This window comes from Danio rerio, chromosome 1 (assembly GCF_052040795.2).
Source record: "Danio rerio strain M-AB ecotype USA chromosome 1, GRCz13ab, whole genome shotgun sequence".
In the NCBI taxonomy this organism is placed as follows: domain Eukaryota; kingdom Metazoa; phylum Chordata; class Actinopteri; order Cypriniformes; family Danionidae; genus Danio; species Danio rerio.
The window spans coordinates 43,987,141-44,001,241 of NC_141021.1; the positions used below are offsets into that span (position 1 = coordinate 43,987,141).

Genomic DNA, 14,101 nt, shown 5'->3' on the forward strand with positions numbered 1-14,101 from the left:
AGCAGCAGGTCGTCTGCGTACAGCAGGCATTTGATCTGAGAGTCGTGGAGATCGAGACCCGGAGCGGTGGATCGCTCCAGACTGAGCGCCAGCTCGTTTATGTAGATGTTGAATAGTGTTGGGCTCAGGCCGCAGCCTTGTCTCACTCCACGCTCCTGGGAAAGATATTTTGTTCTTTTTGTGCTAATTTTGATGCCACATTTGCTTTCGGTGTACATTGATTTAATAAGGTCATATGTTTTTCCTCCTATGCCACTTTCAATCAGCTTATAAAGTAAGCCTTGGTGCCAAATTGAGTCGAAAGCTTTTTTAAAGTCAATGAAGCATGCGTATATTTTACCTTTATTTTGGACAGTGTGTTTTTCAATTAGTGAGTGCAGTGTGTAAATGTGGTCAGATGTGCGGTATTTTGGTAAAAATCCAATTTGACTTCTGCTTAAGACATTATGTGTCGTGATGAAGTCCAGTAGTCGGGCATTTATTAAACTACAGAATAACTTTCCCAGGTTGCTGCTCACACAAATCCCTCTGTAATAATTGGGGTCAAATTTATCTCCATTTTTAAAGATGGGTGTTATCAATCCTTGATTCCAGATATCAGGGAAGTGACCAACGCTCAGAACTAGATTAAATAATTTTAGGATGGCTGATTGAAATTTAGGGTTGGTTTGTTTTATCATTTCGTTTAATATTCCGTCAGGTCCAGATGCTTTTTTAGGTTTAACAGATTTAATTTTGTCTTTAAGCTCCATTATAGTGATGGGGAAGTCTATTGGGTTTTGATTATCCTTGATAGTCGATTCTAGTGTTGCCAGTGTTTTTGTTATTTGATTTTGTTTAGGGTTTGTGTCTGTTTCTACTTTATTGAATAGTGTTTGGAAATGGGTCTCCCATATTTCTGAATTTTGGATCGGTAGCTCTTCATGATCGTTTTTGATCAAGTTTTTCCAGTTGTCCCAGAATTGATTTGAGTTAATGGAGTTCTCTATTGTTGTCAGTTGTTTTTGGGTGTATTGTGCCTTTTTGGTTCTGAGTGTTTGTTTGTATTGTTTTAGTGTTTCACAATAGAAAAGCCGAATCTCTGCATTATTTGGGTCTCTGTGTTTCTGATTTGACAGGTTTCTGAGGTGTTTCCTAATTGACAGGCATTCTTGATCAAACCAGTTTTTGTCATTTTTGGGTGGATTATTTTGTCTGGTTTTAACTTTTAATTTTGCCTGTTTAGCTGTACTTTCGAATATATTGTTTATGTCTTTTACCGCCATATTAACTCCTTGTTTGGTGTGGGCATATGCGCTAACCAGGAAGTTATCTAGGATTTGTTGAGTTTTTGGGCTGTTTACTGCATTTTGGTAGTCTTCTGCACTGTTCTCAGCCCATCTGTATGGCTTTCTGATGTTAAATAGTTTATTGGGCTGTGTGCAAGGGTTTGTTATTGTCTTTTTGAGGTATAAAGTAATTTGGCTATGGTCAGAAAGTGGGGTGAGTTCTCTAACAGTGAATGCTCTGAGAGATGAAGGGTCTATATCTGTTATCATATAGTCTACTGTGCTGTTGCCAAGAGGTGAGCAGAATGTGAATCTCCCGAGTCTGTCTCCTCTTGTCCGACCGTTGACAATGTACAGTCCCAGACTCCTGCAGATCTGCAAGAGCTCTTTTCCACTTTTGTTGACTATATGATCGTGGTTGTTTCTGTGAAGGTGGGAGAAGCTGGTCTGTATACCTGGTAGGTTGCTGTTGATGTATTTGCTTCCCTGTGCGTTGGTGAAGTCCGGCTGTTGTCCTGTTCTGGCGTTCATGTCTCCACAGATGAGCACGTGTCCTTGGGCCTGGAAGTGGCTCGTCTCTTTCTCCAGAGTGTCAAACATGTCTTCGCTGTAGTAGGGGGATTCTGATGGTGGGATGTATATGGCACATAAGAAACAGTCTTTTTGGGACGACAGTAGATCCTTGTGGATTTTGAGCCATGCGTGATATTTTCCGGTTTTAACTGTGTCGATGTATTTGTGGAGTTTTGAGTTGTACCAGATGATTTGTCCTCCTGAGTCTCTCCCTTGTCGAGTTGTGTTGAGTTTCTGTGAGGGAAGAATAATTTCCCTGTAGTTGGGTGGGCAATGTGTGGTAGTGTTTGTCTTGCTCCATGTCTCCTGGAGAATAATAATGTCTTTATTTTTTATGTTTGCGTGGAATTCTGTGTTTAAGCTTTTTAGTCCAAAGGCTGATGATTTTAGGCCTTGTATATTCCACAATGATATTGACAGGGTCATTTAGAGATAAGTAAAGTTCTTGTTTTTTTTTTTAAGTTTGAGATAAACCTTTACTAATATATTAGTTATATATATATATATATATATATATATATATATATATATATATATATATATATATATATATACATGGTGGTTGTATATTGTAAATTGGGGGGCTGTTCACGTCAGCTGGGCGCTGATGTATTGTAGCAGCTGTCTGATTTCACCTATCTCCAGAGGTTTCGCCGGTCCTTTGAGAGCCTGGGCGTAGTTTCTGTGTTGTGGCAGCAGTGCTGGTCTGGGTGTGCTGTCAGCAGCGGTTGTGCTGGTTGTTGGGTGCTGCGGACTCCTCCTGCTGTTGTTCACTTGTCTTGGATTTAGTCTGTTTGATGGAGTAGGTCTTTGGTGATGACCAGCTGTAGGTGTTTCTCTTTGGGGGGGTCCTGGCATGGTCTGGGTTTTTTGGCTGTGTCCAGAGCTGGGCCGCGGTCTCTGCTGTTGTGCTTGTGTAGGCTGAAAGTGTCTCGTGTGAGGTGGGGGTCCCCAGTAATGTCCAGGTGGAGGTTGTTTCATGTTTTCCATGTGGTAAGGTGGTGAGAGTCTGTTTGTTGTGTGAGCTGATGTCTGTCTGCCCCATGCTGTGTCTTTCAGTGCTTTTGCGAACACATTGACTTTGTCCTTTTTTATGTGTACGTGATCATAGAGGTCTCTTACTGTGATGCTGGTGTGATGAGTCAGGTGCACGCTGGGCAGTAGAGCACATCCTCTGGAGATGTCAGCGTTGACTCTGTTGATGGTGTCGGGGTGGATGTCTCTGCGGCCCCGTTTACACTAGTGCGTTTTAGTTTGAAAACGCATAAGTTTTGCTACGGTTACGCCAACCGTCCACACTACGCCGGAGTTCTCGAGCGCCGAAAACGGAGCGTTTCGAAAACGCTGGAGAGGCCGTTTTCATTTTGAAACGCTGCTGCTCCGTCTCAGTGTGGATGATGGAAAACGGAGACATCTGAAAACGGAGGCGGGGCTGCAGACGTTCGCCTCTCTGATTGGGGCTTTTCCTGAATATTAAGTAGCCTAACACACAGTTCAGTCCTGAATCTTCTCCGTGTAAGTTCAGACTTCGCAAGTTTGATCAAGGCTGCAGTCTCTTCTTCTCAGTTTGATATGGAAAAGCAGATTATACTGAGGACACGGGTAAATCTTCAAAGGGAACAGTGTACTTTATAACTTCATTCACATCACCCTGGCTTCGTTGTTTCACTTTCTCAACAATAAAATGTAAACATGATTTAAGGAACTGCCTATTTTCATTTTAATATTAGCAACTTAGACAGCAGACATGTTGAGGCGCCGTGCTGTATAAGATGAGCGTCATCTTCACTGTGTGGATATTTATAACAAAACGGAGCCGATAACAACTGCCTCCTTTCAATTTCAGTGAAAATACGAAACACAGCCTCTCTTCTGCTGAATATCAGTTTTAAGAATCGATAATGGCCATTTTAAAAGTATAACATACAATAAGTTTATACATTATAGGAAATAAAGGCAAGCGATAAGTCAATATACAGAATGTACGTGGTTACATTAATCATTAACTTATCTTTGCGCTCAGCCAAAACACGTTACCTGAGAACAAGTAATAGATTCCAATGCCCAAAGTCAGGGAATATGTCGTTAGATAAAGACAACAAGATAAATGAAATATCCCGTTTAATAAATATAGTGAGATTAGATCCAGCGGGAGATGCTTGATGAGAAGTCCGACTAGCAGAGCTCTCATCTGGGTACATGGGCTGCAGCGCTTGCCCGAGAGTGTGTGTGTGGTCACGTGATGTGCGTTTTCAGCGTTTTGGTGTGGACGGAGAGCAGTTCAGAAACGCTGGGTAAAACGCGAGTGTGGACGTGGATCGTTTTCATTCTAAAACGCCGTTTTAAAACTAAAACGTACTAGTGTAAACGGGGCCTGCGAGGCAGGAGGGTGGAGATGGTGATTTTTGCATTGGGGCAGGTCTCTGCAGCTTTCTCTGCTACTCTGCAGACTAGCTGCCCGACTCTTTCCTGCTGGGCTCTCAGGTCGTTGGTCCCCGTGTGAATGATGATGTGTGAGGGTGTGCCAAAACTGGGTGCAGACAGTATTCTGAGGGCATCACTTGTTTTTGGGCACCAGAGTTTTGAAGTTTTATGGCCAGGGAATAGCTTTTTCTCTTGCAAGAATTTCCCATTAGAGTCCATGAGGATGGCGATTTCAATCTGCGTGCTTTGTGGTTGTGGGCTCTCCTTTGGTGTGGAAGGGGTGGTTGTTGAAGGCTTCTGGTGTTCCACACCTGTGTTGCTGGCAGTTTTAGGTGTGTCTGCCTCTCTCTGAGTGTTGTTTGGTGGTGGGGGCTCTGTGGGCCGCTGTGGAGATCTGGCTTTGGTGAGGGGCAGTGGGTGCTTGATGGTTTGATTGTTCAAAGGAGCAGAGAGAGACTTTAATTCTGTCCTCAGTGTCTCAATCTGTGTGTCCCTCTGTTGTAGCTCAACTTTAAACCCTGTGAGCTCTCTTGTTAGATGGTCTTTCATTTCTGATAGTGCTTTCCCCATGGTGTGTTTTAAGTCTGTCAAGTCTTTTTGGAGATTGTCTCTGTCTTGAGACAGTGTGGAAATGTCTCCCTTTAATTCTTGAATGGAAACTTTTAGTGCATTTCTTATTTGGCAGAGCTGGTCTCTGAGTTGCTCTGTGTCTTCAGTGCTGAGAGTTTTGCTCTGGACATGTTCACTGATTTCAATTATTTCCACTTCCAGTAGTGCCAGGCTGTGTTGCAGTTGGGCAACTGTGTTGTGGAGGTCTGGGCTTGCTGGAAGAGAGTTGCTCTTTTTCTCCTCTGAGTTTGTCTTTTCCTCTGTATTGGGGTGGGGAGAAGTCTCCATGTGTTCCAGTGTAGCAGGGGTTGGGGTGGGCATACAAATGTTTGCAATTTCAGTGTTCACCTTTACCTTTAAGGAGTGGAAAGTCTTCTCAAACTGTGTGAGGATAGCATTATTTCCCTGTACCATTATAGTTCCATTCTGATAGAGGTTGATTGTTAGTTGCCGATTCTCTGGGTTCTTTGTTGAGTCTTCATATATGCATATTTGTCTGCCTTTACAAATTCCATTTTTTGTGAAGTGTTGGAAATGTGTACAGAACGCTGCGTGCCAGACAGTTGGATGTTCTGTGTAAAACAGCAAGTTGGTGGTGATTGTTTTGCCTTTGAGGTTTGATGTGTCTTTAAACAGAGTTTCAGGATTTTCTTTCTGCTGTTTAAGTTTATACTGTTGTCTGCTCTTCTCAGACTGGATGTCTGGGGGGTAGTCAAAGGTGTGAGCTCCATCCCCCATTGCAGCCATTGCCATTATGCTGTAGTTCACACTTCTTTGATATTCAGGACAATGGCTTAGCTAGCCGGGCTTGTGGTGTGAAGGCAAATTGTCCTCTACAGTATGACTTTAAATCAAATGTGGACTACTAGTTAGTAAGATTTTTTCTTTTCTTGTTTTTTCTTGTTTTTCTTGCTTTAGTCTCTCTCCTTTTTAAACTCATTTGAGTAGGTAAGGGTTTGTTTGTGCTTACCTTTACCAGAGGGTGAGTTGAAGGCCTTTGCTGGTTTGATCTTTTGTTACAGCTTGTTTCTGTTGTTCTGTAGGGTTAGATTGTTTTCCAGATGAAAATTCTTGTATTCCAGTGATTACTTAAAGGTATAGTCCTTGATCTCTAGAAAGTAAATCCTTATTCCAAGTTTTTATGCTGTTGTTTTATCCTTCTGTCGTCCTGTGGTACGGTTCAGATCTTGTGGGGGAAGTCCTTCAGCTTGTTTTCCACCGGTTTTCCTTTGTTTTCCAATGTATTTTGCTAAATTTCTTATCTATTTCTTATCTATTTACAGTGAACTTGTGTTCACCATGTTTGTTGTTAATTTTGAGCTATTTTCTTAGGTTTATCTCTTTTTAAAAACAAAAGAACTTTAGGAAGTTCAGGAGCTCATGTTGTGCATGACCTCTCTCTCTCTCTCTCTGTCTGTCTCCTCTCTCTCTCTCCTCTCTGCCCGTCGGGGCACTCTCTCCTCTGCCCGTCGGGGCACGCTCTTTTTCGCCCGTTGGGGCACTCTGTCTCTCTCTCCCTTGCATGTCGGGGCACGCACTCTCTCCTCTGCCTGTCGGGGCACTCTCTCTCGTCTGCTTGTCGGGGAACGCTTTCTCTTTTCCGCCCATTGGGGCAATCTCTCTCCTCTGCTCGTCGGGGCACGCTCTCTCTCTCTTATGCTTGTCAGGGCGCGCTCTCTCTCCTCTACCTGTCGGGGCATGCTCTCTCTTTTATCTTCATCTGGGCTTCTAGCATATATTAGCCTAATTGCTTCTTTTTATCTTCATGTTGGATCTCTTATATATCTCTCTGCCCATCAGGGTGCTATTTGCATGAATATACAATTTAAGCTATCTTATCTATTATCATTCTCTGTTTTAGGATTGCTACAAAACTGAACCCTGAGTTTTGTCTTTTGGGATTGGCTTCGCCCTGCCTTCATCTTCAGGCAGGATCTGCCAGCTCATCCAGAGTTCTGCTCTATAGACGGGGCTTACTCCAAAGAACTTTATGAAAGGACCATAACAAACTCTCATTCAAGCAAACAATTCACAATAAATGTTCAAACGTTTTCTGCCTCCTAAAGTCTTTCTGGTAGAAATAATATTTTACTACATATTGTTCAAGACACTTCTATACAGCTGTGACATTTAAAAGCTTAACTAGGTTAACTAGGCAGGTTAGGGTAATTAGGTAAGTTATTGTATAACGATGCTTAAAATTAGCTCAACGGGGCTAATAATTTTGTCCCTAAAATGTTTTTTTTTTTTTTTTAATTAAAAACTGCTTTTATTCTAGCCAAAATAAAACAAATAAGACTTTTTTCAGACGATAAAATATTATCAGACATACTGTGAAAATTTCCTTGCTTTGTTAAATATCATTTAGAAAATATTTAGGTTTTTTTTCAGTGGCTTTGCATTTCTCACAACACTATTTACATTTGCACAACAGTTAATGCATTTTGTTAATGCAAAACTATTAGTTCAAACTGCAAAACCTAGCTGGAAACCTGCAAAAGTGCATCACTTGCTCAAAATGGATCGCTCATTCCTCAAAAGCAAGAGTTCATGTCAATGAAAGTTTCAGTGTCATCAAGATGAAAAGTCCTGACGCCATTGTTTATGAACAAGATAGTCAAATGGCATTGTCGTGTTTTTATTATGACAGTTTCCCCTTCAAGTTTATTCCAATGCAATAAGTTAGATTTTGGTGACACTTCCTGAAAATGCTCAAGACAGCATTTATATACTTAAACTATTTACACAGCCTTTTGAAAACTACAGTAAAGAGTACAAGACACTGAATATGTATGTTTCACATTTTTACTGCATTTGCTCTTTGCAATTGTAATTTATTCACAGCATTGTGCAAAAGAATAAATACACCCTTATTTACAACAAAAATAAACTTCCTTTGGGTAGAGCTGTGTGCAACTGTATTAAGGGTGTCACAATTTCGATTTTAAATCGAAATCGATCGAAATTTATGCTCGATTTCGATTATCAAATCAAAAAATAGAATCGTCGATGCTGCCACGCCCCCATGTCACGTCAGCTTGGCTTGCCAAGCGGGAAAAAACACGCTTGTTGAAGTGTTTGGTAAACTGTGCAGACGCAGGGGACCCATCGACAGAGCTTAAACCTTCAGGGCTCGACAATAAGGACTGCCCGATAGCCCGGAGCCAGCGTGCGAGACGCTCGGGCCAGTGTAAAGTGCTGCCTTGATGCCTGACAGATCGAGCCAGAGCTGCGCGCTGCGACTGTCTGTCAATTGTGTGCAAATACAATCTTACGGTGCTTTCACACATAGATGTTTGTTTCGGAATCTGTCTCGTTTCCTCCGTTAGCGTGGTTTGTTTGGCATAAATCCAGCAGTTGCGCTCGCATCCGCGCCAAATCAATCAGTCCGAGATCGCCTGAAAGAGACGGTCTCTGCCCTACTGAGCGGATCGATTGTAGTGAGAAAACAATGCAACGAACTAACGACCCAGGCTATATCACAGTGCATTATGATCGTGTAATAGCCATATATACGGCTATATGAAGAGTGAATGATGAGCAGGGCGAGATGTCATTGTTACCTAAATGCGAAAGTGAAAGCATGCTGAAATATTACCGAAAGCTGTTTATCCAGCCTGATCTCGGTTTATCCATCAGGAAAATTGACCGAAATTACTATCTGTTAATTTTTCCATATTTTAATCGTATAATAAGTTGTATTAGGCCTGTTGTTTTGTTCATTTCCAGCTCGAAAGAAAGATTTACATTGATCTGATGCAGTCGGTTCATCTGCTATGTCTCTCTATAATTTAAGCCTATAATGCAGAATTCTAGCCAACATTTCTTTAATAGATTGATTAATTCAATAGATCAATTTTTACAAAACCTGACAATTGAAATTAGGCTCTGTATTTATGAGAAAGTCTGACCTCTGCTTTATATTCGGTGACGATGTCTGTGGGTTGTTAAAATTATAGTGCAAATTTTTGCTTATAAAATATTCTATACACAACTGGTCAAAAGTTTGGGGTCAGTATGATAGTTAAATATGGTAAACTAAGCTTCTGCTCACCAAGGCTGCAATTATTTCATCATAAATACAAATTATGAAATGTTGCAGTATAAAATAACTGTTGAAAAGTAGTTTGTCATTTAATCTATTCATTTATTCCAGTGATTTTAAAGATGAAATTTCAGCTTCATTACTCCAGTCACATGATCCTTCAGAAATCACTAATATTAATTATTATTATATTTATCAATGGTAATAGTAATAAAAGCAATAATGTCTGGAGTAATAATTCTATTTGAAACTACATACAATAACAAAGTAGTTATTTAAAATATTGATAAATATTTAACAATTTAACATTTTTTACATTTAATAAATGTAGCCTTGATGAACTGAATAAGTTTTGTTAAAAACATTAAAAAATTACTGTAAATATATATATATACAGTGGAAGTCAGAATTATTAGCCCCCCTTTGTTGTTTTTTTCTTTTTAAAATATTTCCTAAATGATGTTTAACAGAGCAAGGAAATGTTGATAGTATGTCTAATATTTATATGCTATTAATAATAGCAATTTTTCCTCTGAACAAAGTCTTATTTGTTTTATTTTAGCTAGAATAAAAGCAGTTCTTAATTTTTTATGAACCATTTTAAGGTCAAATTTATTAGCCCCTTAAGCAAATTGTTTTTCAGACTGTCTCCAGAACAAATCATCGTTATACAATAACTTGCCTAATTACCCTAGCCTGCCTGGTTAACCTAATTAACCTAGTTAAGACTGCTTCAATCTTTTACTTTCACACTAGTACTTAGTCATTTAAGCAAACACCTCAGATACTGTTGGCTGGTTCCTGTTGGTTGTGCACCTTTTTTTACCGACGCCATAATAACGACACAGATCACTGCCTATTCACAAGAAAAAAGTGATTGACAGGTGGTTATTATGTGTGGAACTTGCCTTTATTCATTTACTGTATGATTTGATTATGGATAAAACAAAGACCAAACAGGTCAGGTAGTTTAAACTGTAGGCTACAAATAATTAATTTGCTATTAATTAATTAATTATTCATAATCGAAAATCGAATCGAATCATGACTTAAGAATCGAAAATGTAATCGAATCGAGGATTTGGAGAATCATGACACCCCTAAACTGTATACAATATTACAGTATATATTGAAACTGAACCTACAACATAGTCTGTAAATCATTCATGAAACTGTTCAATTATGGAGACATTTTCAGGGAAAAAGAAAAGATTTAAAGATTTTTTTTTTAAATTAGCTTGACAGATTTTGACAAGTTCAACATTTTAGTATGTAATGACTCAAGTAATGAAACGAGGACTATTAGTTTTATATAAAATGACTATTCAGCATTCACAAGTTCAGTTAATTTTTACTGACATGACATAAGCAAATGATAATGTAATAAAACAGTAGAGTTGCATGAAAGCAATTGATGCATGTCCAAAAGCATTTGCAATTTGTTGGAAGGAATGAGAAACTGTTACTATGATGTGCACAAATGACTAATAGTTTTGAGAAATGCATCAAATGATGTGCAAATGTAAATAGTGTTGTGAGAAATACACCAAAGCGACTGAGAAAAACTGTAAAAAAGAAAAACAATTCAAAGGGGGCTAATAATTCTGACTTCAGCTGTATGTACATACATACATACATACATACATACATACATATAATCATGTGAAAAAATTCATTTCATAGTGTGAAAGACACTATGGAAGCCTGGGTTTATTCTAAGATTTTTAAATATAGGGTTATTGAATTGGAATTTTAACTATATTGAATTTAAAATTATATTGAAATAGTAAGGTAATATAACTAAACAAATAAAATAAAAAAATTAAAACTTTTCAAGATCTTGTGTTGATTTAATTCTACAAAAATGCATATTGTAACTGAGGAAAATTTTAGGACACCCTCACATTTATTTTCACTTAAAATGGCTCAAATCATAGACAGGTGCAGAGGTCACCTCAAGTTTACCCCGAGGGCAGAGGCTAAAAGAGGTCTCCAAAAGCCCATGAATGTCAAGCGGGACCTACAGCAGGTTCTGGCTACTGTTGATGTGAAAGTGCATGTCACTACAATCAGAAAGACAATGCTCAAGTTTAACTTGCATGAGAGGTGTGCAAGGAGGAATCCATCAAGGCCAGAGTGAGTATTGACAAAGACCAGGACTTATGGAATATTGGAATTTGAAATTGAATTTTTTGAAAACCAGAACAGATGACATGTTTGGCGTAAACCAAAGACAGCATTCAAGGTAAAGAACCTCATACCAACTGTAAAGCACATAGGTGGAAGTGTCATGATTTTGGGTTGCTTTGCTGCAGCAGGATCTGGTCAGCTCACCATCATAATCCACCATGAATTCTATGGTGTATCAAAAGGTGCTTGAGGAACATGTGAGATATGTGTCCAAAAATTAAACCTTAAACGAAACTGGAACATGCAATGCAACAATGACCCATAACATAGCATAACAGTAAATCAACGAAGTACTGGCTGAAAACTAAGAAATTGAGAGTCCTGGAATAGCCAAGTCAAAGCTCAGACCTTAATCTTATTGAGATGCTGTAAGGTGACTTGAAACGAGCTGTACATCTCAAACATCTCACAGCTAAAATGATTCTGCATTGAAGAGAGGGCTACACCTTCCTCAGACTGATTTTAAAGACTGTTAGATGTCTACAAGAAATGTCTCTCTGTAGTTTTTTCAGCCAAAGGGCGTAACACTAGCTAGGGGGTAGGGCGTCTTAATTTTTTCCCCAGTTAGAATATGCAGTTTGGTAGAAATACATTTACAGAAGATCTTAAAAAGTCCTCTTTCAGTTTTAATTGTTTAGTTAATCTACCTTCATCTTTCTGCATTGTTAAAATTGAGATTAAATAACCATATAATTAAAAAACCTTACAAAATACCCAGGCTTTCATCGGGTGCTCTATTTTTTTCACATGACTGTACATACATGTCATTTGTGAACGAGTGACGCGCATAAATAGCTCATGGGTGCCCTGAAGGGGAAAAACTAGTTGCAAATATCAGATTTAAAATCTTAATAAAGTTAGCAGTATAGTGGAAACAGAGGATGCTTTTCCTCACCCCCACAGCTTAAAGAATGAAGTTTGTCTAGATTCTCCTCAGATAATTGGTAGGGATTGACGTAATTTTCAGCGAGTACACCCCCGCTGTTGTACTTGATTGACAAAACATCCTGCAACTTGACACTAACTGTGAAAATAATATAAATGAAAGTAGAAGTTGAATAAAATGGACTTTAACATGTAGCCAGAAACTGTTTTCTTTTAATACCTGATTAATACAACAAAAAAAAAACTCTTAAAAATTACGGTTCCTGATTGCATTGATGCTTCAATGTAGATCTTTTTACATTCATACGCTTAATGGCTCAAAATGTTTCAATGTCAATGTTTGTTATCATTATGAGTTGGCCTACTAATCAGAGTACAACAGTCACTTAATTAGGCTACATTTTGTTAGTATTATAAAGTGATTACGATATGACTGTAAAATTGGCTTACTGTATGCCAGCCTACATGTAAAAGTCTTCATACTGATGGCACATTTGTCTATCGTTAACTGATGGAGCTAGAGTAGGCATATGTGCCAAATTACTCAAATTATTTAAACGGAACCATCAGAATTTATTTTATTATTATTTTTTATTATAAAGCTATCGTTATAAAAAAATATTTACCAACACATGACAGTGTTAATTAATTTTCTTTTTATAAGTCACATTTTTGAGCTGAAATTTTCTATCTGTATATCAAATGTTGAATCTCATCACAATATAATCCTTTGCCAATTCTTGACCTCTGTCTCACTGTATTATCATTGAACTGCAGCCCAAGAAAGCTGGTCAGACTGGTTTATTTATTCTTCATTAAAGTATGTTTTTCAAAAATGAAGGATCCTCCCTTATACTTGGTGCAGCCTACATTCTCTCAAGGCTGAGCTAAGCAATAATGACTTAAGTTAATATCATTTAATATCATTGACAAGGAATCTAATTATTTCAAATGATTTTTTTATGTTGCATTACAACAGTTAAACTGATACAGTTTGAATAATTGAATATGCTTTAAAATATGAATAACTTCTGTGATTAAAATCTCAATGTTCATTTCCCAAAATTTCATTGAAATATGCTGGTTTGAAAACAGTTGCACTGCTTTTTTAAAAAACTGATTTTATTTACCATTTAAACGTACAATAAATAAATACATAGATTTGAATGTTTATGCATTATATAGCCTACATTGTAAATTAATTAGGTGTAACGGTGGTGCAGTGGGTAGCAAGATCTCCTCGCAGCAAAACGGTCGCTGGTTCAAGCCTTGGCTGGGTCAGCTGAGCTGGCATTTCTATGTGGACTTTGCATGCTCACGTGAGTTTCCTCCTGGTTTCCCCCACAAGTCCAAAGACATGTGGTATAGGTGAATTGGGTAAGCCAAATTGTCCGTAGTGTATGAGTGTGAATGAGTGTGTATGGATGTTTCCCAGTGATGGGTTGCAGCTGGAAGGGCATCCGCTGTGTAAAATAAATGCTGTGTAAAATAAATGCAATAAAAGTTGGTGGTTCATTCTGCTGTGGCGACCCCAGATTAATAAAGGGACTAAGCTGAAAAGAAAATAAATGAATGAATGTAAATTAACTAAAATTGACACTAAATATTAAATTAAACAAAAATATTTCTAATAAATGCATTTATTTTCTATTTATCAACTAAGATCGGTAAGTAAAAGGTTTCCATGAAAACCTAAAGTAGAAATACTGTTGAATTCAGAATTGTTAGCCCTCCTGAATTACTAACCCTCTGTTTATTTTTTATTTTTTTGACTAGATATTTTTCAAGACACTTCTATACAGCTTAAAGTGACATCTTAAGGCTTAACTAGGTTAATTAGGTTAACTAGGCAGGTTAGGGTAATTAGGCAAGTTATTGTATGATGGTTTGTTCTGTAGATTAATAAATATATATATACCTTAAAGAAGCTTATAGTTTTGTTCCTTAAAATAGTGTTAAATTAAAGACTTCTTTTATTGTAGCTGAAATAAAACAAATAAGACTTTCTCCAGAAGAAATAATATTATCAGACATACTGTGAAAATTTCCTAGCTCTGTTAAACATTATTTGGGAAATATTAAAAAAAGAAAAAAAATCAAAGGGGCT

At 38.1% G+C, this 14,101-nt stretch overlaps 2 protein-coding genes across 2 annotated transcripts; both read right to left on the reverse strand.

The window, feature by feature from the left end:
• Positions 1 to 2,393: 2,393 nt before the first annotated feature.
• On the reverse strand, positions 2,394 to 3,077 carry LOC147846966 (uncharacterized; the record flags this gene model as incomplete). Its single annotated transcript, XM_087238374.1, has 1 exon — positions 2,394 to 3,077. A coding segment is annotated over one exon (648 nt), but the record flags the coding sequence as incomplete, so codon positions are not given.
• Positions 3,078 to 3,537: 460 nt separating this feature from the next.
• Positions 3,538 to 6,298, reverse strand: LOC147846967 (uncharacterized). Its single transcript, XM_087237445.1, has one exon. The coding sequence runs from the start codon at positions 5,625 to 5,627 to the stop codon at positions 4,200 to 4,202; it is 1,428 nt and encodes a 475-aa protein (XP_087093571.1). The 5' UTR covers positions 5,628 to 6,298; the 3' UTR covers positions 3,538 to 4,199.
• Between the last annotated feature and the right edge of the window lie 7,803 nt (positions 6,299 to 14,101).

What these genes read in the sequence shown, in the direction of transcription:
- LOC147846967 (XM_087237445.1), bottom strand. Translation starts at nt 5,627, where the DNA reads ATGGCAATGGCTGCAATGGGGGATGGAGCTCACACCTTTGACTACCCC.